General features: G+C 36.2%; 1 protein-coding gene across 3 annotated transcripts in view; it reads right to left on the bottom strand.

Moving 5' to 3' along the window:
* The window catches only part of HBS1L (HBS1 like translational GTPase), an 84,150-nt gene that overhangs the window by 23,089 nt on the left and 38,881 nt on the right, over positions 1-22,180 (bottom strand). For all 3 annotated transcript variants that reach the window (XR_009354627.1, XM_059177491.1, XM_059177493.1), the window contains 4 exons: positions 11,648-11,756; positions 6,681-6,940; positions 6,052-6,217; positions 3,193-3,310 (listed from right to left, as the gene is read on the bottom strand). Coding sequence is in view for 2 of the 3 variants with exons in the window: in XM_059177491.1 (XP_059033474.1) it covers positions 3,193-3,310; positions 6,052-6,217; positions 6,681-6,940; positions 11,648-11,756 (653 nt within the window). In the remaining variant the exon portion in view is untranslated. The remainder of the gene's footprint in view (positions 1-3,192; positions 3,311-6,051; positions 6,218-6,680; positions 6,941-11,647; positions 11,757-22,180) is intronic.

The following is a 22,180-nucleotide window of genomic DNA, read 5'->3' as shown; positions in this document are numbered from 1 at the left end:
CTCGTTCCCAGGACCCCAAGATAACGACCTGAGCCGAAGGCAGACCCTAAACTGACTGAACCACCCAGGCATCCCTGTGTTGATACTTCTTTCTGTGACTCCACTTACATCATGTGGATGCAGTCTTTGAAAATTTGCGGAGAATGCTTTGTGCAATCACAGGTGTCCCTCTACTGTCATCCTCATCAAGTACTTCTGTCAATGCACTGTCAGGACATCCCTGAAAGGAGGACTCTTATTTTTTTTCCCCCTTTGCGGTTTTTGCCTTGCAGGCCTACCTATTCTTACAGAAATCTGTTTTCCTACAATCCAGGATGTAATGACAAACTCCAGCAGTGCCCTCCAGAGCTAGCTCAGACTGGTACTAGATAATCGCTCTCTCAAGGATCCTTTTACATTCCATCCACAGTCAGCGCTCTGGTCTTCTGGTCTGAACAGAGTCCAAAATAGCTTTCCTCTTCCTTGTTTCCTCAATGACATTTTAAGTTTGTGCCATCCAGTTTTTAAAGAATCTCAAATATATTGCCATATAATCTTCACCATAATGAGAAATAAAATGGTCCAAAAGTAAAGAATTTATCAGACACTTTGCTCTGAACAGAACTTTAAATTAGAAGTACCATCCACATACTCTGGTGGGGCAATTTACACCATGATTTCTATTCCTTTTTGCTTACCCAAATATTCCTGCCTTTCTTCTCATCTAAAACTCAGCATTAATTTCCAATCCTTCATGACCTGAGACACTGAACTCTAATTTCTTCAATGAGATCCAGTTCTTTGGACAAGAATTCTTGGTTAAGAGCACAAATTGGAGCAATTCATTTGGAAATGGACACTGTTTCACTCATGTGTACTCACTGAGGCCTCACACCTCCAGTAAATTGTTTAATCTTGCTGTAAGTGTGGAATGACAATACTGTACACCTGAAAATATTACATTATATCTAAACTAACTGGAATGTAAGTGAAAACTTAAAAAGAAAAAAAAAAATTGCTCACTTCACAGAAACACTGAAGAGTAAGTGTAGTTTATATAAAGCACCCTGCCCTGACCTTCCAAATCCTAGGCTCAATAACTGTAAATCTCCTTCTCATCAGGTTTTACTAATAACTGTCAAATTGTATTTATTTCCTTAGGTTAATATTTGAAAATCATTGGGACGCCTGGGTGGCTCAGTTGATTAAGCATCTGCCTTCGGCTGGGGCATGATCCCAGAGTCTGGGGATCCAGTTCCACATTCGGCTCCTTGCTCAGTGGGGAGCCTGCTTCTCTCTCTTGCTGTTTCCCCTGCTTGTGCTCTCTCTCTCTCTCTCTCTCTGGCAAATAACTAAACAAAATCTAAAACAAAACAAAACTCTGAAATTTATTGAATTGACATTAAGATATCTAAGGCAATAAATATTCTTCCTAATTCTCTTTCCCATTACCATCTCCAAAAACTTGGGGGGCAATTTCTCTTTTTTCTTGCAGCAGCTTGCCTTTGGGAGCTCAAATGCCTACCCATCTTCAAGGAAGCCTTTCAGCACAACAAAGAGAGCTTTCCTTATCACGTATACTGTGTATATACTTCTTGTGGTACATTTTTGTTGACCTTTCGTCTTTGTATGTTTCACCTTCCTATGTGATTTCCTTGAGGAGAAGCAGCATATTGCACATTTTAGCTTATATCCCTAAAAGCCCACCCCAGTATTTTGCACACTAAGTTCCCTAATATGTTGAGCCCGTTTCTTTGTCATATAATAGAATTCAATTAGATAATTTCTGAAATCCTTTCCTATCCTAATTCCATTAGCCATGTTGAATAAATGATCTTTATGATTATTCTGGAGTCTAAGATTCTAGGATTCAAAAACATTTTACTGTAACTGTTTGTTTTGGTATTTCCCTCTCCCATTAAACTAACAAAATGTGCTTCTTAGTTCATACCCCTATATTGCTTACCATAGTCCTTGGCACACAGCAGGCATTCAGCAAGTATTCATTGAATGAAAACACACACACACAAGGAAACAAAGGGAAAAATACATTGTTTCCTTTGGTACATGAAATGGTAAATACACTAATTTAAACTAGGGATGAGGCACCAGGATGGCTCAGTTGGTAGAACATGCAACTCTTGGTCTCTGGGTTGTGGATTCAAGCCCCACCACGGGTAGAGAGTTTACTTAAAAACAAAATCTTTAAAAAAAAAAAAAAAAAAAGTAAAATAAAATGGGAATAATATACACCTTCCTAGAAGGAGTAAACTACATGTATACAAAACACCTCATATAGTGTCTAGCCCATATCTGGTACTCAATCAAGAGTGGTATTTTTTAATCTTCAATATCTTGTTCAGTCCATGGATCTTAAATTATTATTTTGAAATTATGTATCAATTTCCTGAAATAGAATATTTTCTCATTCATCTTCAAAATATTCTAATTTATTTATAGAACATCCTTTTAAGGTTGATGAATGCTCGTATTAACATTCCCTTTAAACAGATGTTAAGAACTCAGAAAATGCCAATTGCTTAAGTCACACTTTCTGCCAAGTGACATAGGCAAACTTTTGAACTCTTTATATTTTCCAATAACTCTTTATATTTTCCATCTTTTATTGAAAAAGAAGCTATGGCCTCTATGTACAGTGCTACTTTCATTGTTTTAATTTTTTAAAGTTATTATCTTTGATTTTTTTCAGTATCCTTAAGAATTATATAATTCTACAAATTGCAACTGTTTTTTAATCCTACAAGGAAAGTAAATAAACCACAGGGGCAAAACTCCCAAGCTTCACTGTTTCTGCTTTTAAAAGATATAGGCCTTGAAAATAAATACAGTATAAAGGCAGATATTGAAACATTCACTCCAACTCATTAATATAATATAAAGCTATATTTCATCAAGTACCTTACTAGTATTTTTACTATAAGAAATTCATGGCTTTTATAGAATAAATAGAAAAATATAATATATATATAATATATAAATACATAATTAATATGTAGTTATATAATAACTAAAAAAAGTTTTATATAGGACCAATAAGATCATAAAAATACAATCTATGTTTTCCAATTTTTTCAAAAGTTAAATTTTTTAATTTCAAAATATTTTAGAAGTTATAATCCTAGAATTATAAGCTCAGCATCAGGAAATTGCATGTACAATCAGTGTAGTATAATTCAGGAAACATCTGAATACCTGGGCTGCTCCTGTAATCATATTTGGAATGAAATCCTTATGGCCTGGAGCATCCATTAACGTAATAACTTTGGTTGTGGTCTCAAACTTCGTCATACCAACATCCATTGTTACTCCCCTTAAAGAAAACATAATATGGTTAGATCACACTATAGAAATAATCAATGCTATGGACTAAATTATTTAATAATATGGGCTAAATGATAGTCTAAATTCTTAAGAAATAATGGGAGTTTTATTACACAGTCTACTATTTTGATGAATTAAGCTACCAATTGGGGCTAGAATTTCTGCTGTAACAAAATGACATGTGTATGTCTTTAAAATAAGGCTGTAGATACCACAAGAACATAATCAAAATGCTGGATTATTTCCCATTTCTTTTTTTTTTTCCTTTTGGTAAAAGGCTAGGTAGACTGTAAAGAGAGAAAGATATATGGGGATATCTTTGGAGGAAGAAACAGTAACTACTGCACACCAGAGAAGGTAAAGTGAAGAATGACTACTATCAGGAGGCAGTTTTCATCATGTTTATATATAGATGCTTCACTAATTATAAAAATAAACTTATAAACTTTCATTTGCAAGGCAGATTAGTATGTTACACAATTAGAAAAAATGAAATATCAAAGGAGATAGTAATTTTTTTTAAAAATTGAGAAAGATAAACAGCAGTTTGTTTCACATCCCATTTCATCTTTCCTGGAGACCAACACAGTACCGCTTCTTAGCCACAAAAATGTAGGTTCGGTTTATAAGAAAGCCCAGGAAGAGTCTACAAAGGTACTAAGTCTTTCCAGACATCAGGAAAAGGAAGTTGGGTGGGCAATAAACTGGGTAATCATTCATCCTGGTTTGCCCCAAACAGTCCAGAATAATGGATGGGCCATCCCTTTTACTGCCAAGCGTTCTGACAATTAGAGTAATTTATGTGTCTCCCCTAGCAGAGTGTTGAGGTAACTTTGGGTCTCCCTGATCAAGTCATTCCAGCTTAATCTAAAACAATGGGCTATTTAACTTGGTGGAAATGATGCTTAATTCTAATAATCCTCAAATAACCACCCAGAATACTGATAAACCAAGACTTATTCTGAGCTCCTCCCAATACTGCTTTGACCAGAATATACTCTTGAGCCAGCTCTGGTCTACATTTGTAACCCTAAGGATATGAAAATGTCACTTGTTTTACTAATTTCTGTTCAACCTGAGAAGAGACGACTTATAAATATTTAACATGGTGGGATAAGTAACACACTGTATTTCTGAAATACTATGAAGGAACATACAGTGGTGAGTTAAAATTCTTATTAGGTATCTAGACGTATCTGCTATCTACAGAACCAAAGAATATTCTAAAATTGCATCATACTAAGCATAGAAAACTACCAGCAGCAAAAAATAACAGCCAACCAGTAGATGTATTATCAAAAATAAAAAATAAAAAAAAACATGAAAATTACTATTCTAGGAATTAGATTATTTTTTATTATCAAAAATAAAAAATAAAAAAAAACATGAAAATTACTGACTATTCTAGGAATTAGATAGTTAGCTCACTTGCCAGCTCAACTAAGTCATTCTAACTTAAATTTTATTGTTATCTTTGCCCACTTAACAGATGACATAAATATAACTAAAGAGCCATATATTTTAATAATCTGTTTGGTAACCTGGTAGGTAGAAATAAATTATTTAGTCTTCTAACACTGACATCATACCAGGATTCCACTGTTTTCCAATATTCATGTTCCAAAAATTTGCAGCCAACTAATTTTCCTTACTAGTTGGAAAACAAACTTATGATGCGATATAGACTAAAAAAGACCAACTACAAGAAAAAAAAAGCACCCACCATGATATAAAATTCTGTTTATCAAAAAAACTAAAGAATATTATGTCCCCCCTTCATTGAGAATTACCTTATATATTATAATGTAGACTATTCAATACTCAAGAAAATAAATACACACTTTTTTTAAAAGGTATGAAAATCCAAATATATTTTTTAATTATACTCAGAAGGAAGACAGGGAACACGGAATAATTTCTTTGTTGATTTAGGACTTTTGGGAGGACTTCAGAGTCTTCAGTCATTTCTTTGACACAGTTGATATACCTGCCATTTCACTTACTAGGTGTCCTCATTCTTTCCTGACAAAGGTATCATTGGTTCCCCCATCTCTGACAGTTGTGACATGATATAAACCACCACTCTGAATACTCTGAAAGAAACACTTTGGCTGGGGTATATGAATAGCTGTTCTCTCCTGCAGAGTTAGCAACGGGCATAGTAACTGACTAGACTAAATCTCTATTGTAGGAAGTAGATCTAATGACTAGTTCATTGATTCTATCTCATAAAAACATACTACAGAAAGTATAAAGATGAATTAAGTCTGATAATTTAAATATACTGGTCATTTTAATTCCAGACAGAAGACAGTTTACTACAAAAAGTTACCTTCTCTTAAAGTTACCTTATATAAAATTTAGTCTTATTCATAATTTTAATTCCAAATCAAGTCAATTTAACAAATACTTAGGGGGGACAACTAAAACTTCTCCCACAGAATAATTAACTAAGGTTTTTTACTACCATTTTCCTGTGTGTGGTGTTTTTTTTTAAGTTTTTTTGATAAACATTCTTTTCAACTATTCTCATAGAATTTGGAAGAGTAGAAAATGTATGTAGATATAATGAAACTATAATAAAAATATTTCCCTCACAAAAGCTTTTCTCTAAAAGAAGTTTCTTAAAATATTTCAGGACATGTTTCATACATATTCAACACATACTATATACTTATTTAAAAGACTATATATCATTTCAAACTAAAAATTTTGAAATATAGTGACTACCTTTCCCTTTCTTCGCCAGTCTCATCCAAGACCCATGCATATGCAAACGAAGCTTTGCCAGCCTTTTTAGACTCTTGTTCATACTTATGCATAGTTCTTTTGTTTACATTACCCAGAAGATAAAGCATATGGCCCATCAGAGTACTTTTCCCAGCATCAACATGACCTAAGGAAAATTGATTCAGGATTAATACTAGGTACATTTTCCAGACGCTGTTCACATTGAGGTGTTACATGAATATGTAATCCACTAGTTCACGTCAGTGTTTAGAGTAATAAATACCAGTTTTTATCAAATGATAGTTAAAGTAAATGGAGAAAAAAAGAGTCTCTTGAAGAGAGGGGGGAAATTTCCTTGACTTCTGGAAATTCGAACTGTCAGTAAGACATGGCATTTTCAGAACAGTCACAAAATGAAAATGCCACAAGCAAGTCTAATGACCTCCTTGGTAATCTGGCATTATTTTCCCCAGAGTGACTAGAAAGCACTATGATGTGATACCTCCTTGCTTGTGTCCATTTCCACCCAGAGAGACACTCAGAGTGGGAACGAGTATACATGCTGCCACCAGGAAGTGGCCAGGCTATGGCAGAGGTGACCAGGCACCGAGAAAAACAAAGGGCATTACCAATGACCACCAAGTTGAGGAGCTGCTTCCCTCCTTGCCGCTTCTCCAGTTCCGCTTTGACATCTATCTGCTGCCTCAGCTTGCCAGACTTTTTCACCGGTGTTGGTGTTGAGCTCTGCTCTTCTGATGTTTGAATGGTGTGGGATGGAAGAACTGGTTTAGAAACAGTGTCAAGAACATCAGAAGCAGCAATGCCAGTTCCTTCACTAAGATGTCCTTTTTGAGGTGTGTGGAAACTATGACCATTTTCTTCAGTTACTCTACAGAAAGCAGAGATAGGAAAAAAAAAATGTTTAAACCAACTCAACTGACACCCTATAAGGTCAGAAGGGCAGAGAAGTTGTCTTTTCTTATTCCTTATACGGAATATGTTGGTTGCAGACCAACAATGATCTCTTCTAAGTGGCCACTCTATTAAGGTGGAAATGGTAAGTAGTTAGACCCAAACCACACAAATATAGACTTGGAGGATCCCAGGAGAAAAACAGTCCAGCAAACACTAAGATAAGAAGAAAATATTCTATAAAATAACTGAATTCATGACCACATAGCCTTAGCCATATAATCCTATCAGAACAAATGCATAATGGAGATATTTTGTAAAACTTGGTACTAAATGTGTTCCTAGAGATAAAGTACTATTTAAAAAAAAAAAAAAAAAAAAAAAAAAGCTTCATCCCTAACTCATTCTTCTTATAGGACAGAGACTAACAATCTTTTTTGTTCAAACACTATCCTTAAGGGAGCTAACTCTGTCTACATTTTCTTAATAATTTCAACAAAGAAGTTTTTATTTAATTCATTAATTCAACTAATACTTGATTTTCTAAAAACTACAACTTCTACTAGGCATTGACGTTGAAAAGAAAAAAAGATGCTGATGAGAAATTTATCTACTAATCCCAAAAGCTTACAATCTAGTGTGGGGCTCCAATACATAAAGTAGACCCCAAGGCCATGTAGAATAACCTACTCGCTCTTTGATAATGATGATGCCCCCAAAAGTAAACACGGCCCTTAGTTCATTAGCTTTTTGTTATCTACAGAAACTGTATCAGTGCAATCCATCCCATGGACAGCTAGCAGCGATGGGATCTAATCAACCAGACTACAATACAGTTTACATTCCTTTCAGGGACACAGATAAACAGAAATAGGACAAAGAACAGGTTAAACTGCAAATTATTAAGAATGAAACCAATTCTATCCAATTCAATTTGGAACTGGCAAAGAATTACATACAAAAAACAGTTCATGTGAGAACAGTACATTATTTTCTTCTTATCCACAGTAACAAAAAAACGGACTCATTTTTCCCCTCTCAGGGCATTTTCATATGCTGAACACTGACCTTCATCCTAGTCCTCAAGGAAAAGTCCCATTAGTTATATTTGCAACTTCCTTAAAAACCTCATACCCACTCCCTTTCTCTCTCTTGCTTTCGTCAATCTCTACTAACAATTTTGGTGTTGTTTGTTGACACCGTGTAGACAGATTAGCTTCATCTAGACCCACAGGGGAAAAAAATTTATGCATGTGAAAAGATTCCAATCCTTTTAAAGGATTTCAACAGGGTAAATTAAGTGAAATCTGAGACTATAATTTGCAAACATTTGAATGACCACAGTTAGTTCTAAAACCAAACATGACAACTCTGCATTTAGACAAGTTGAAAAAACCCTACAAATTATAATAAAAGTGTTCAACCAAAGTAACTAGACATGGGCTCTGGTTCTGATCAGACCCGGGAGAAATCACAATTTCTGGTTTCAAATCTCTGTTTTTAGTACAGAAGCTTTTCTTCAAAGGGAAGTTTATGTTAACTCCAGTACAAAGAAGAGATCCAAGCAGAACAGCTATGACTGACAGCAGGTAGAGGCCTGAAGCTCAGCTGGCCCAGTGGAGGAAGGGCTTCACAAAGCAGGGGTCTGACTGGATTATTTCATGTACAACTCAATCACATGAAAGGCTTGCTTTTCTCTTGATGTCATGAAAACATTCAAATAAAGTCTAAGTAAAATACAAATTCATTCAATAAATTGTACAGTTTTAGAAGGAGGTGAGCCAAGTAATTAGGAAAGCATCCTAGCTAAGTCTGTGCTTAGTAAAAACTTCTATATATTACGAAGCAAAACTCAGTATTTTAAGGTTTTGAAAAATCTCTAAGATGAGGCCTAAAAAGGCTATAACTATTGACTGATATGAAAAAAAAAAGTAAGTTGGTTGAATTTTTTCAGGTGCTTTCTGATACAATTTTGTAAACTTACCTATTATTAAAAAATGACTACTCTGGTATTTTTCCTAAGCCATTGTTCCAAAAGTAGGATTATTTCTACAGGAATGTAGGGACTTAATCTTTCTTCTTCATTTATTTAAATGAGACTGGGAAGCTAATTTAAATTCAAGAGTATTTATTGTCTATGTAAGGTTCTAACCATTTATACTTAAATAAGCTTCTTCTAGAGAGGTATTTACCATCTTTAATATTAGTGAAGAAAAAGTTTGCTGTTTTAGTTTCTTCTAAGCAATGCATTACCCCTTTTTTATGAGCTGCCATTGGGAATCACACTACATAGGTATCTATGATACTGAAATCTTGACTCAGAAGCATTTTGTTATCCTTCTCTGTGCTTCCTCAAGATCAAATCAGAATTACAGCTTAAGTTTTATCCTTAGTATAAACTTTCTGAAAAATCCTATATAAGTATTTGACACCATATAGCTTGGTCCTTAAGCAATATTATACATTGCTGAGTATCCTGATCTCTACCTACAGACCTCTCATGTTCTGATGACTTCTCTCCTAGAGCCGTAATAAAATATTGATGCACAGGCTGCTTTTTCACCTTTATGTTTTTCCAAATTTGTTTATTTATTTGTTTAATATTTAGTTTATTTATTTATTTGACAGAGAGAGAGATAGCCAGAGGGTACAAGCAGAGGAAACAAAAGAAGGAGCAGGAGAAGCAGACTCCCCACTGAGCAGGGAGCCCAATGTGGGACTGAATCCCAGGACCCTGGGACCATGACCTGAGCCGAAGGCAGAAGTTTCTCCGACTAAGCCACCCGGGCACCCCTCCAAGTTTATTTTTAAAATAAAACATATTTCCCCAAGGACTCTGATCAATAAATAAGCTATTCTATGAAAGAAATATGATGAACATTAATGGTCCCTGTCCTCATGAAGTATATAGTCTTGTAAGGTTCTGAAAGGCTTGTATTACACTTGTGAAGTACAGAGTTAGGTTGTCAAGAATTATTAACTTGTACTTACTATGTTTTTCTTGATCATTTATTATAATTATTCCCATAGATAATTGTGCACTTACTTTTAATGTGATACATTAATTTGGGTTTATTTGTATGTAAGATTTCTAAAACATTTTTCAATAAGATTATAAAATCCTTAGTATAAGGAATTATATATTCTATTTATTTTTCTTCCTCTTAGTGGAGATAATCCCATTATCTGTATGGTTCCCCAAACACAAGAATAAAAAAGAAATTTATGATTCTGACAGAAATCTTTCTGAGAGAAAAGAAATACATTAGGTTTTTGGTAACTAAATGAGGACTCAAAATTATTGTAGTGGGCTACAGTTACCCAAATTAAATGTGATCCATTTTAATTCATTAAATGTCACTCATTAAAATTTCATTCATACAGTCATTCAACATACACTGAACACTTATTCTGTCCTAGATATGGGATACTTCCCTTCACCTAATTGGAATCTAAATCAAGTATTGCTTCTATAAAATCAAAAAAATTGAACTAAGTGATCATAAAGATTCTTTACAACCAAGACTTGTGAAACTTCCATTAATTTATTTTTTTCCATTTTTTAAAGATGTTATTTATTTATTTTTAAATTTTTACTTATTTTTTTGAAACTTCCATTAATTTAGATACAGCAATGTTATAAGGGAGAAAAATAAGGCTGCTTAGTTCTTATTTCTTGAAATTAAAAAAAAAATCCTCTATTTTTTTGTTTATATTTCATAATGTTGACTCTTATCTATCTAAAGGACAGACAAAATAGATGTATAATTTATAAGTAAAGGATTTAAGAAATAATTAAACAATCTGAAAATTTTTGAAGAGGTTTAAAGTTAATGTTTAAAGTTAATGTTTCAAAGAGGTTTAAAGTTTACTGTGTTGTTAAGTCTCAAGCAACCAATTTCCCTGGCTTACAAAAACTCTTCAGAGAGGTGCCTAAGTGGCTCAGTCAGTTTAAGGGGCTGCCTTTGGCTCAGGTCATGATCTCAAGTCCTCATATCCAGCCCACATAGAGCTCCCTGCTCAGCAGGGAGCCTGCTTCTCCTTCTCATTCTGCCTTTCCCCCTGCTTGTGCTCTGTCTCTCTCTCACTGGAATAAATAAAATCTTTAAAAAAAAAGAAAGAAAGAAAGAAAAAAACTCTTGGGGGAATCCTCTTATGATAAGAACAAATGAGTGCTACTAATGTAGGATCTATAATTTCTCACCATATTTGAAATTCTAGGTATGTTTCACTTTATATTTTGTGACTTTGTTCTAGTGATCCATTTCATTCAACCTGAAAATCTAAGAGAGTTTAAAAATTAAAGTCAGAAAAAAAATTTTAATTAATGATTACATGATTCACCAACCACTTGTATTTCCCAAACACTGCTTACCTACGCCATCTAGTGGTAGGGTTCCCAAGCTCAGAATGCTAGATTTCACAAAATTGAGGATTTTTGTTAAAATTTATTTAATTTATATGAGAAAATGGACAGTGAGATAGATTGAGTAACATGCATATTTAGTATCAAGCCTAATTTCTCAACCCCTTTTCTTTGTACCATGTCACACTGAGGACCCACGTTACTTCAACCTTACTGACACATCATGCAAAATTTATTAAGGTAGGTTCTCTTTTTAACAGTCAAGTGGAAGACAATACTTATTTCCAAAAAAAGATGGGGGAGGGCTTAAGAACTTACCCAGGCACTTCGAATCCCATAGTTTGCTTCTTTCCAGACACAGTCATTTTAGCAACTTTTGGCACAATTTCAGATTCACTTCGAGATGACTGGGAGTCTACTGATTTTCCTAATTAGAGAGTAAAATGTGAAGGGCTAATAAGTTAAAGCTGATTTCTAGAAAATGTTACATACTATATACTACATAAATATACAGCATGATAATTTAGTATTATAGAATTTGTATCTTTATACATATTCTTTTCTCTAAAAAATTCAGTGAACATTAAAATGCTGAAATTCTTCTGTTACCTATATTCTGGGAAATCCCCTATTACTGGGACGCTGCTATGCTTAATCTCTACCAAATCTCTTCCTAATTTTGAACTGACTCTTAAGTTTCAGTATTAAGAGGTCACAAGGTGGTTTCTGCTCTAAGCCTTGCTCTGACAGAATACCTAGACCCTAGGTCCCTGTCTCCTACCACACCCTTTCATGCTACTAAAATTGTTTGGTCAGTTAGCAGATGGCTAAGCTATTTTTAATCTCGTGATACCTATAAACTGATGAGCAAGTTAAGAGGCTGCTGAACCCCCTACTTGTGCTCCCTCTCTCACTGTGTCTGTCAGATAAATAAATAAAATCCTTAAAAATAAAAATAAATAAAATAAAATAAAAAGAGGCTGCTGAATTGTGCTGGACACTGTATATACTTTACTTGCACACAATACTAGGCTTAGGAAGATATTTGATATCTAACAAGGATATGGGGGAAGAAAAAGTGAATTAAGAACAAGATCAATTAAGAGCTAGGTCAAAGACTTTAATGCATTTGATATTTAAAAAACAGACCTGTGATTTATGGAATTCTTTAGAATGTAACTTCGTAATTTTCAGTAATATTACCATCAGGATTGGGTCCACTTAAAACTGGAAACTGCACATGATACACTGGTAAATACATGTACATAAATTACTTTTTAAGTTAGAAAAGGTAAATTAATGTATATAATGCATACAAAATGTTTGTTATTTGCCTACTCTATGCCAATCCCTATGCTGGAAATATAATGGCAAACAAAAGCAGACATAATCCCTGTGCTGAGAGAGCTTAAATCGAGTGGACAAGGTGCACTTAGTAACCAAAAATAAAAAACTATTAGTGTTAGAATATGTACACGTACCATAAGGTTTGGTGGCAGGGCACACAAAATAGAAGCTTCCACAGGAAAGCTAAGAGTTCAGCAATGATGCTAAAGGAAAGACCTACACAGAAAGGAAGAGCACTGTGAACTACACACAAGGAAGAGTACTGTGAACAGAGAGAGTAGCCTGCACAGTGACTGTGCTGTGGGAGGCAGCGTGGACCTCAGAGGAAGTAAAAACAGAAGGGAAAGGGAATGCAGCTCACTAACTGAAGCTTAAGCGGGGACAGCGGCCAGGCCACACAGGGAGCCCTCAGGCCAGGCCAGAGAGCCTAACACTTGTTCTAACAAAATAGGAAGCCACCAAAACGATGTAAGCAAGTAAGAGGAAGACCAAGAGAGAGGAGAAGATAGAGTCAAGCTCAAGGACAGGTGTGGGCTGGAGCATCTATCTGTGATTCATCAGCACATGGTAAGTAGTTGAAGACACACACCTAAGTGAGATCACAAAGAAAGTGAATACAGACTAAGAACAGAAGTAGTTCTAGGACAGGGCCTTGAAAGAAATCCAGCCTTTAATCATTACAGGGACCCTGAGCCTGCAAAAGGTGACTAAGGAGGGCCGGGGTGGGGGGTGCCAAGGAAGCCTGGGGAAGAGTGGCTGATGGGGCTGGCACCACCCAAGTATCGGGAAACATTCACTAGTGACATGATCGCCTCAAGTAAAGGTCATTGGTAGAGTCTGTAAGAGCCATCTGGGAGAAGTGAGAGAAGGAAACATCACAATGGGTTTAAAAAAAGAAAAAAAAAGTGAAGATGAGAAAACAGAGGCAGTCCCTAGCCACGATCTCTTATCCACACTTCTACAATGTGAAAGCTCTGGAAAATTAAGGTTTTCGTCTTATTTGAATTTGGAAGCAAAACCTGACCTAAACTGACATGAAGGCTATGATAGCCCTTATTTATCCCACTTAAAGTGAAAAGTCATACATATCAAGGTCAGAAATCACAATGTGATGATTACAGGGTGCAGCCCCCCATTCCACTGAGGTTATCACACCATAGGTAGTACATACATGGTAATGCTTTTCCACATTCCAAAACTTCAGATTCCTGAGGCAACTCTGGTCCCAACAGCTTTCGATGAGAGAATACAGGCATGTGCAAATGACTCACTTAAAAAGTTTGGCTGGAAAGGGAGGGCTATGGTAGAATGGTAGCAAAAAGGTCAGCTGAGGGATGCCTGGGTGGCTCAGTGGGCTAAGCCTCTGCCTTCTGCTCAAGTCATGATCTCAGGGTCCTGGGATCGAGCCCTGCATCGGGCTCTCTGCTTGGTGGGGAGCCTGCTTCCCCCTCTCTCTGCCTGCCTTTCTGCCTACTTGTGATCTTTTTCTCTCAAACAAATCTTAAAAAAAAAAAAAGTTCAGCTGATAGAAAGGACAGCACTGAGAGGCACTGGTTGAAAATATTAGGAAGAGATAACATCCCATTACATATTTTAGAACTCCTGGGAAAGCAGAAAGGGAAAGGATATGAGGCATAGGCCGAATCTAAATTAAGACAGGTATTACTGTACAGGAGGTAGGTTTGTTTGTTGAGGAGCTGGAAGATGAAAATTCCCAATGGTTAGCTTCTACTTACTCTATCACAAGGAGCCAGTTACCTGGTGAGACTGAGGGTGAACAAGGGAAGTAAAAGAACTGGTGAAGCAAATGGTTTTCAATAGTCATCATACAAGGGGGAATGGCTGGACAGTAGTGAAGGCCCACTTAAGATCTGTGATAACACCTGAAACTGATGTAACACTGTGGGTCAATGATACTCAAATAAAAACATCTTTTAAAAAGATAGGTGATAATAAATTTATAATGGAATCACTCTGCCTTTCTTTATGACTTTTTTTTTTAAAGATTTTTATCTATTTATTTGACAGACAGAGAGAGATCACAAGTAGGCAGAAGACAGGCAGAGAGAGAGGGGGAAGCAGGCTCCCCGCTGAGCAGAGAGCCCGATGTGGGGCTCGATCCCAGGACCCTGAGATCATGACCTGAGCTGAAGGCAGAGGCTTAAACCACTGAGCCACCCAGGCGCCCCTCTTTGTGACTTTTTCTAGAAATGTTCAGCCATTTAGGAACAGGCACAGCAAAGGCATTAACTACTTCATTCAGGGTTACATTTCTACCCAACAGATGCAAGGAGAAAGCAGAGAAATAAAGCAGTTATAGGTACTGGCAAAATGGGAGGAAAAGTTATTGAAATTAATCAAACAGGAATCCTAAGTGGGATTAAACAAATAAAATGACAAAGGAAGAGTACTGATGTACTGGGATAAAGAAGAGAGGTCCACAGGTCAAGAGAAGGTCATGACCTGAGAAGCACAACTAGATAGTCGTGGTCAGAACAGGACTGTGAATTCATGATTCTGAAGGAGGGGAATTAGAATGAATTGCTAAGGAGTTAATGGTCACTGGAAATCAAGTGGTCAAGAAACTGTAAGTCCAGGTGGGGTTTCTGTCAGTGTTTTCTCACACTGATGCACAAATAAGCTACGATCATCAAGAACTGAAGCTGAAGAAGAGTACTATAGGCCAACTGCCAATATTCAATGAACAAGGAAGCGTGGACAACGAGGTTGCTCAGTAAATGACAGCAGTAAGGACTAATGAACAGGTGATTTAGGCAAAAGATGGGAATTTCAAAGGCGCAGAGACTTGAGGGGGGAAAAAAAAGAATGGAGGAATAAGGAAAAGGCAGTAAAGAGAACAAAGTTGACATTCCAGGCCCTAAGGTTTGAGAGAATTGAAGTGAAGTAAGGCAAGGAGTGGAAAAAACACTTGGAAAACACTGAAAATTACAGAGAGGTTTGATTTTTATGGAAGAGAAAAAAAAAAAAAAAAGCAGTTCCAGAGTTATAGGAAAGTAGAGAGGAGTGAGAGATGAGACAGGGCTAAAAAAGGAGGACACACGGTACTGACGACGATGATGATGATGACGCTGGTGGTAGTGCTGGTGTCTGTAGGTAGGTAAGACATCCTAAGGCAAGGCAAAGAGGCATGGTGGATTTTGGCCTCTATCCAAATAGGGCAGAAGAGTCATAAAGCACAGAAATGTCTTATTTCAAGCTATCCAGGACTAATTCCCACTTCCTACACATTTAGTACATTAAAACACTGTAATTTTGACTTAAAAAAAAAACTAAAACTAAAATGACATAGAAGGTCTTAAGCACAAAAATCACAATATGATCTTATAGTACTTCTGTGGGATGCAATAAATATAAAACCTTTTCACTTCTAGTGATTCTTATCTATAAGACATCAAACACAAGATGTAGTATTTCAAAAATTCAATTAAGTGAAAAAATCTTTTTTTTTCTCAGAGTAAAATAAGTCTAGTATTATAGTTCTGACTATCACCCATTACAGCAGTAATTCTGAAAACTTATTTAGGTCATATATCCCTTTAAGAAGCTCACAAAAACAATGAGAAATACTTGCCAGAAAAACTCACCATACACACTAATTTTGCATGCTATTTCAAGGGGTTCAATAATTCTACCTGTAGAATCCTCCCTTTGATAAACTTGACTTGGGCTATTTTGGAAATACGCGAATTTCAATTTGGTGTTATCCACAAAGAAAAAAGATACATTCAGTAAATTCCCACTGAGCTGTTGTCAACAGCAATGTGATACACTTCCACTTACCCAACCATATTACAAAGTTCCTCTCATAATTACTTCAGACTGATGCCAGGCAAAATCTACAACTAAGTTAGAAGTGAACTAATAACTCAAATAACCAGTCATGGATCACTAAGAGACACATATGAGTATTTGAAGCCATCACATAAAAGTATGAAATGTTTACTGTGTTCTCCGACCTTCCCCAACCAACTAGAAATTCATTCACTGCATAACATACCTCAAAAAACTGAGCATTAAATTTTCAGAAAGTCCAAAAAATGTCAGTATGGAATGAATACTTGCACAGAAAAAGGAGGCATAGCTTCTAGTTCCTGCTCTGCCACACTACTTAGCTACTACCTACCTTACAGCTTAAGCAGTCCCCTTAATTTTGCTAGCTTCAGTTTTCTGATCTACAGATCATCCTCAACCTACAATGGAGTCAGGTCCCAATAAACCCATCAGAAGCTGAAAACATCATAAGCTGAGAATGTATTTAATACACCCAACCTACAGAACTTCAAAGTTTAGCCTAGCCTACTTTAAATATGCTCAGAACATTTGCATTGGCCTACAGTTGGGACAGCTTATCTAATACAAAGCCTACTTTTTAGTATAGTGGTGAGTATCCAATGTAATCTACTGAGTACTGTACAGAAAGTGAAAAACAGAATGCCTGTGTGCATACTGGCTGAAGACCCCCGTGATCAGGTGAGTTACTGGAAGGTGCAGCTCACCACCACTGTCCAGCATCATGAGGGAAGACAACACCACATTATCAACTGAATAAAGATCAAAATTCGAAATCCAAAGTATGGTTTCTAATGAATGCATATCTTCAGCAACACTGTAAAGTCAAAACATTAAGTAGAACCATTTTAAGTGGGAAACCATCTGTTACAATGAAATAAATGATTTCTGTCCAGTATTAGGTCTCTGACTCCCAAACCACTAAAATGATTTTTAAATCAAATAGCCCATTAGGAGGTAAAAGTAAAATGTGCCATTCCAGAGGAAAATAATCAATGTCCTCCCCCAAGTCATATAAAACCAATCACAAAAAGATCTGCATTCTGAAATTTCACGTATTAGTGACTAGTGTTCAGGCTCTAGGAAAACGGAGGAGAATCAATCATCATTTTGATTTTTCATTCAGATGGAAAAAACAGCTTACCCAGCTGATCAAGCTTAACCTGCTTATTATATAGATGAAAAAATGACACAAGGAAATTAAGTGACTTCACAGGAAGTGGCAGGACCCGCACTTAATCATCTCACCCTACCTGTCCAATTCACCATTCTCAAATACTAGTTGTCTCTAAAGCAAAGCCTTCTTTTGTCCCTGTAGTTATTCCTTCATGGGATGCTTTCTCCAGGACTTCACTGCTTCTTTTCTCAACTGAGATCTAAATAGCAGTGTCTAAGTTTTCTCTTAAATACAAAATTATCTAGGCCCCTTGCCCTGAAAATCTTTTTTAATGTATATGCCTTTGTAAAAGATACAAAGCTCAATTTCCCCAGCATCACACAACTATATCATAATCTTGCTGAATTTACTGAACATGTAAACTTACATATCCACATGATTTACCTATCTCTGATTTAATTTTTTGGTCTTAAAACACACTCAATTTTAGACTACCAGCTCTTGGGAGGGTGAAAACTGTCTTATACATATGTTCACATATTCCATAGCACATGAAAACAGTACTGTGCCCACAAAAAACATTCCAGAGAGTTTAATGATTATTAATCCCTAAGAGTTTACATTTTGAAGACATGAGATAATCTACTGCTTCTGCAAATTGTCGTCAATCTCTTCTTTGGACAATAACGTCAACTTACTCTCTATTACTTGCACTTAATACCAGTCACCTCCTAACCCTAAGAGATCTGCATTCTAGAAAGCCAATTATGGGCATTCTCGTATGCTCTCCTGTTAGGTGCTTACATGTTCTTTTGCCTTCATAACAACTATGCCAAGTATGTATAATCATACCTACTTTACTTTAGGAAAACTGAGGTCTGTATTGGGTTGATTTGACAAAGGCTATACAACTGTGGCCTGTGATATAACTGGGTTTAGAAAAAGACATGAATCGCATGGTGGCTATTCTCAAAGGGCTTATATACTACCCTGGGAGACAATTATAAAGTGGTAGAGATGAGTTATAGAAACAATAAGAGAATTCAAAGTATGCATCTAATTAGGAAAGTCTTGCAACAAATGAAATTTGACATGACCCTGAAAAGAAAAAGAAGGCAAAAATAATTTGAGAAAAAGCATATTTAAGGGTCAATCAGGCAAAAATCTGAGTAAGACTGGGCTTTGTCACAGAGAGTAACAAAAAAGTATACTTTATCTTTAGATTGAGCCCAGTTTTTTTTTTCTTCTTAATTTGCTTAAGTATCATGCAAGTAAGTTTAAAGAGTACATAATAACAACAACAACAACAACAAAAGAATGATCCAGTAGTACAAAATCCAAAGGGACTATTTTGGGAAGAAGCAAGCCAAGCTGATGCTGACGTTCATCTGGAAGAGTAAATGTGAGAGAATGACCAATAAAATGTTTAAATTAAGAATAATAGGGGACTTGAACTACCAGATATTGAGACCTCTTATAAAGCTGGAGTAAATTAAAATGGGGTCATAAGAATAGTTTGATGAATGAGAACAGAGCATCTGCAAATGGACCAATTAATAGGAATATATTTCTTATACATAAGAACAGCATTTGAGTATATACAAAAATATTTAAGAATATGCAGAGTTACAAATAGAAATTCAGTATATGCAAAGTGGTATTTCAAATCAGTGGGAAAAGGATGGGTTATTCCATGTTGTATTGGGAATACTGGCCATTCACTGGAAAGAAATGTTCTATCATATGTCTGTGGTGTATCATATATAAATTCTTTGTTGATCAAAGATATGAATATAAAGAAGAAAAATATAAAAATATATTTATAGGCCACCTCGGTGGCTCAGGTGGTTAAGTGACTGCCTTTGGCTCAGGTCATGATCCCGGAGTCCTGGGATCTGTCCCACATGGGGCTCCCTGCTAAGCAGGGAGCCTATGCTTCTCTCTCTCCCTCTGCCTGCTACTCCCCCTGTTTGTACACACACTCTCTCTATCAAATAAATAAAATCTTAAAACAAAATAAAAATAAAAATATATTTATAGGGGCACCTAAGTGGCTCAGTCAGTTAAGCCTCTATCTTCTGCTCAGGTCATGATCCCAGGGTCCTGGAACAGAGCCTCACAATGTGCTCCCTGCTCAGCAGGAAGCCTGTCTCTCCCTTTCCCTCTGCCCCTCCCCCGCTGCTTGTGCATTCTCACTCTCTCAAATAAAATCTTTACAGAATATATTTCCTTTAGAAATATATATTTATAATCTTTAAGTAAGACTAACAAGTTTTATATAAGATTTCTCCCTGATTAAATATACCACAAGGAAACATAAAATATGTAGGGGAAATATATATATATAATAAAAGAACTCCTGAGAAGGAAAAGTGAATTGGGGGAAATCGGAAGGAGAGATGAAGCATGAGAGACTGTGGACTCTGAGAAACAAACTGAGGGTTTTGGAGGGAGGAGTGGAGGGGGATAGGTGAGCCTGGTGGTGGGTATTATGGAGGGCACATATTGCATGGAGCACTGGGTGTGGGGCATAAACAGTGAACTTTGGAACACTGAAAAACAAAATAAAATTATAATTAAAAAAATAATAATAAAAGAGCTCCTAACAAACCAACAAGAGAAAACAACTCAGAGAGAAAGAAGTGAACAATAAAAGCACCAGGTCAAGATACACAAGTCAAAGAAAGGTGTAGCAGTGGAAAGGGGAACACAAATCAGAGGGGACTGAGGAAAAGGGCTAAAAAGTGGAGGTGGTAGGAGAGAGGACAGAGAGAGAGACAGGGCAGAGGAACAAATAGATATATTTCTACTTTTTTATTAGTATCTAGAGTTGCCAAGGGAAAGAGGAAGAAGAGTGCTATCTTACACTATTAGCAAGAGCACAGCCTGATGTACTTTTGGCACAGAAAAATGTGATAAAGTCAAAAATTTTACTATGTACATTATACTTCTGGCAATGTGTTCTACATAAATATTAACAGGACTATAGAACGGTGTATGAACATTATTTACTGTGGTGCTGTCTGTAATGGCAAAAAAAGGTGGGTGTATGTCAATAAGGGAACAGTTAAACAAATTACAGTACATCCAAACAATCAAGATATTAAAGTAGTAAACCCACACTCATGAAAAGGAAACCATGACACATTAAGTGGAAAAAGCAAGTACAAGATTAAATAGCAAAGATGCTGTATCACTATATTATCGGCATTAAAAAGTCCACAAGAATGGAAGTGAACTTTTAGAAGTGATTACATCTAGAGAGTGATACTAAAAAGGAGGTATCTTTCATTTCAAAATGTATATACATTGCTTCTCGGCCTTTTGGCTAAGATCAAGTGCAAAATGTATATACTTCTATGATAACAACTATATTATTTTTATAATTAAAAATGTTTAAGTGAAGAGGTGCCTGGGTGGCTCAGTTGGTTAAGCATCTAATTTCAGCTCAGGTCGTGATCTCAGGGTCCTAGGATCAAGCCTGCACAGGACTTCCTGCTTGGCAGGGAGTCTGCTGCCCCACCCCCAGTTTGTGCTCTCTTTCCCTGTCACATAAATAAAATTTTTAAAATGTTTAAGTGAAAAGCATACAAATTAAGCTAAATACTTCAAAACACTAAAAACTTCTTTCTACACTGTTCTTCAGGGCACTCTTGATTTTTCTTAGAAGTTAATAATATAAATCCTACTTGACAATAACAGAATCAGCATACCACAACCCAAACTCTTCCCACTGATGATCCTGAATACCACACACTACTGAAAAGTTTGTGTTTGGAAACAAAAGTGCCAAGTTCATCTAGCCAGTCATTCGATGACAACTATATATTCAGAATGCTCCACTAAGCTGAAAGAAATACTCTCGATTAGACTCTGAAGCTTCTTGACAGAAATGGCTGTAATTTTTTTCTTTCTCTCTTTCTGCAAATATTTATACTTTGTACCTCATTGATGCATGTTTGCTGACTGCTGAAGTGAACAAACAAAATCACTGCCTCCTAGCTCTTCCAATGCTCTGACAAATTTCTAAAGGAATAAGGATGAAAACTAAAAGGGAATTATCAATGTGACTTCTCTGAATAACGTCATGGTAACTCTATCTTGCACACCTCGCGTGCTCTAGAGCTGGATTTCCCAGCCTTGGTCCTGCTGATACTTCGGCAGGAAAGTTTTCTGCTGGGGGGTTAGGGGGCGCAGGGAGGTGTTCTGGCGTCCCCTCCGCAGGATGTTTAGCAGCATTTCCTTAGGGTCTACAGACACTTTCCTCCAGGTGAGGTCTGCTCTATAATTATTTGAAAAAACATTAAATACACACTCTATACCCTATAATCACCATCTCAAAAGCACAGATCCTCTCCTAACTCATCTTCTTGCCCACAAACTGATCAAATACCTTTTCTTGTCCAATCAAGCTTGAAATCCCAGTTATTGATTTCTGATTCCTTTTCTCAAAACCTCTATCTACTACCAATACTAATTCTATTTACCTTTTCCCCATAAACATTTCTCAAATTTGTCCTTTCCTTTCCTTTCCCATCTACTTAGGTCAGGCCCTTAAGACCTCAAGGCTGATTTAC

Source organism: Mustela lutreola, chromosome 6, assembly GCF_030435805.1.
Source record: "Mustela lutreola isolate mMusLut2 chromosome 6, mMusLut2.pri, whole genome shotgun sequence".
Taxonomy (NCBI): Eukaryota; Metazoa; Chordata; class Mammalia; order Carnivora; family Mustelidae; genus Mustela; species Mustela lutreola.
Note: the sequence above shows the minus strand (reverse complement) of the source record. Positions and strands in the feature narration are given on the sequence as shown.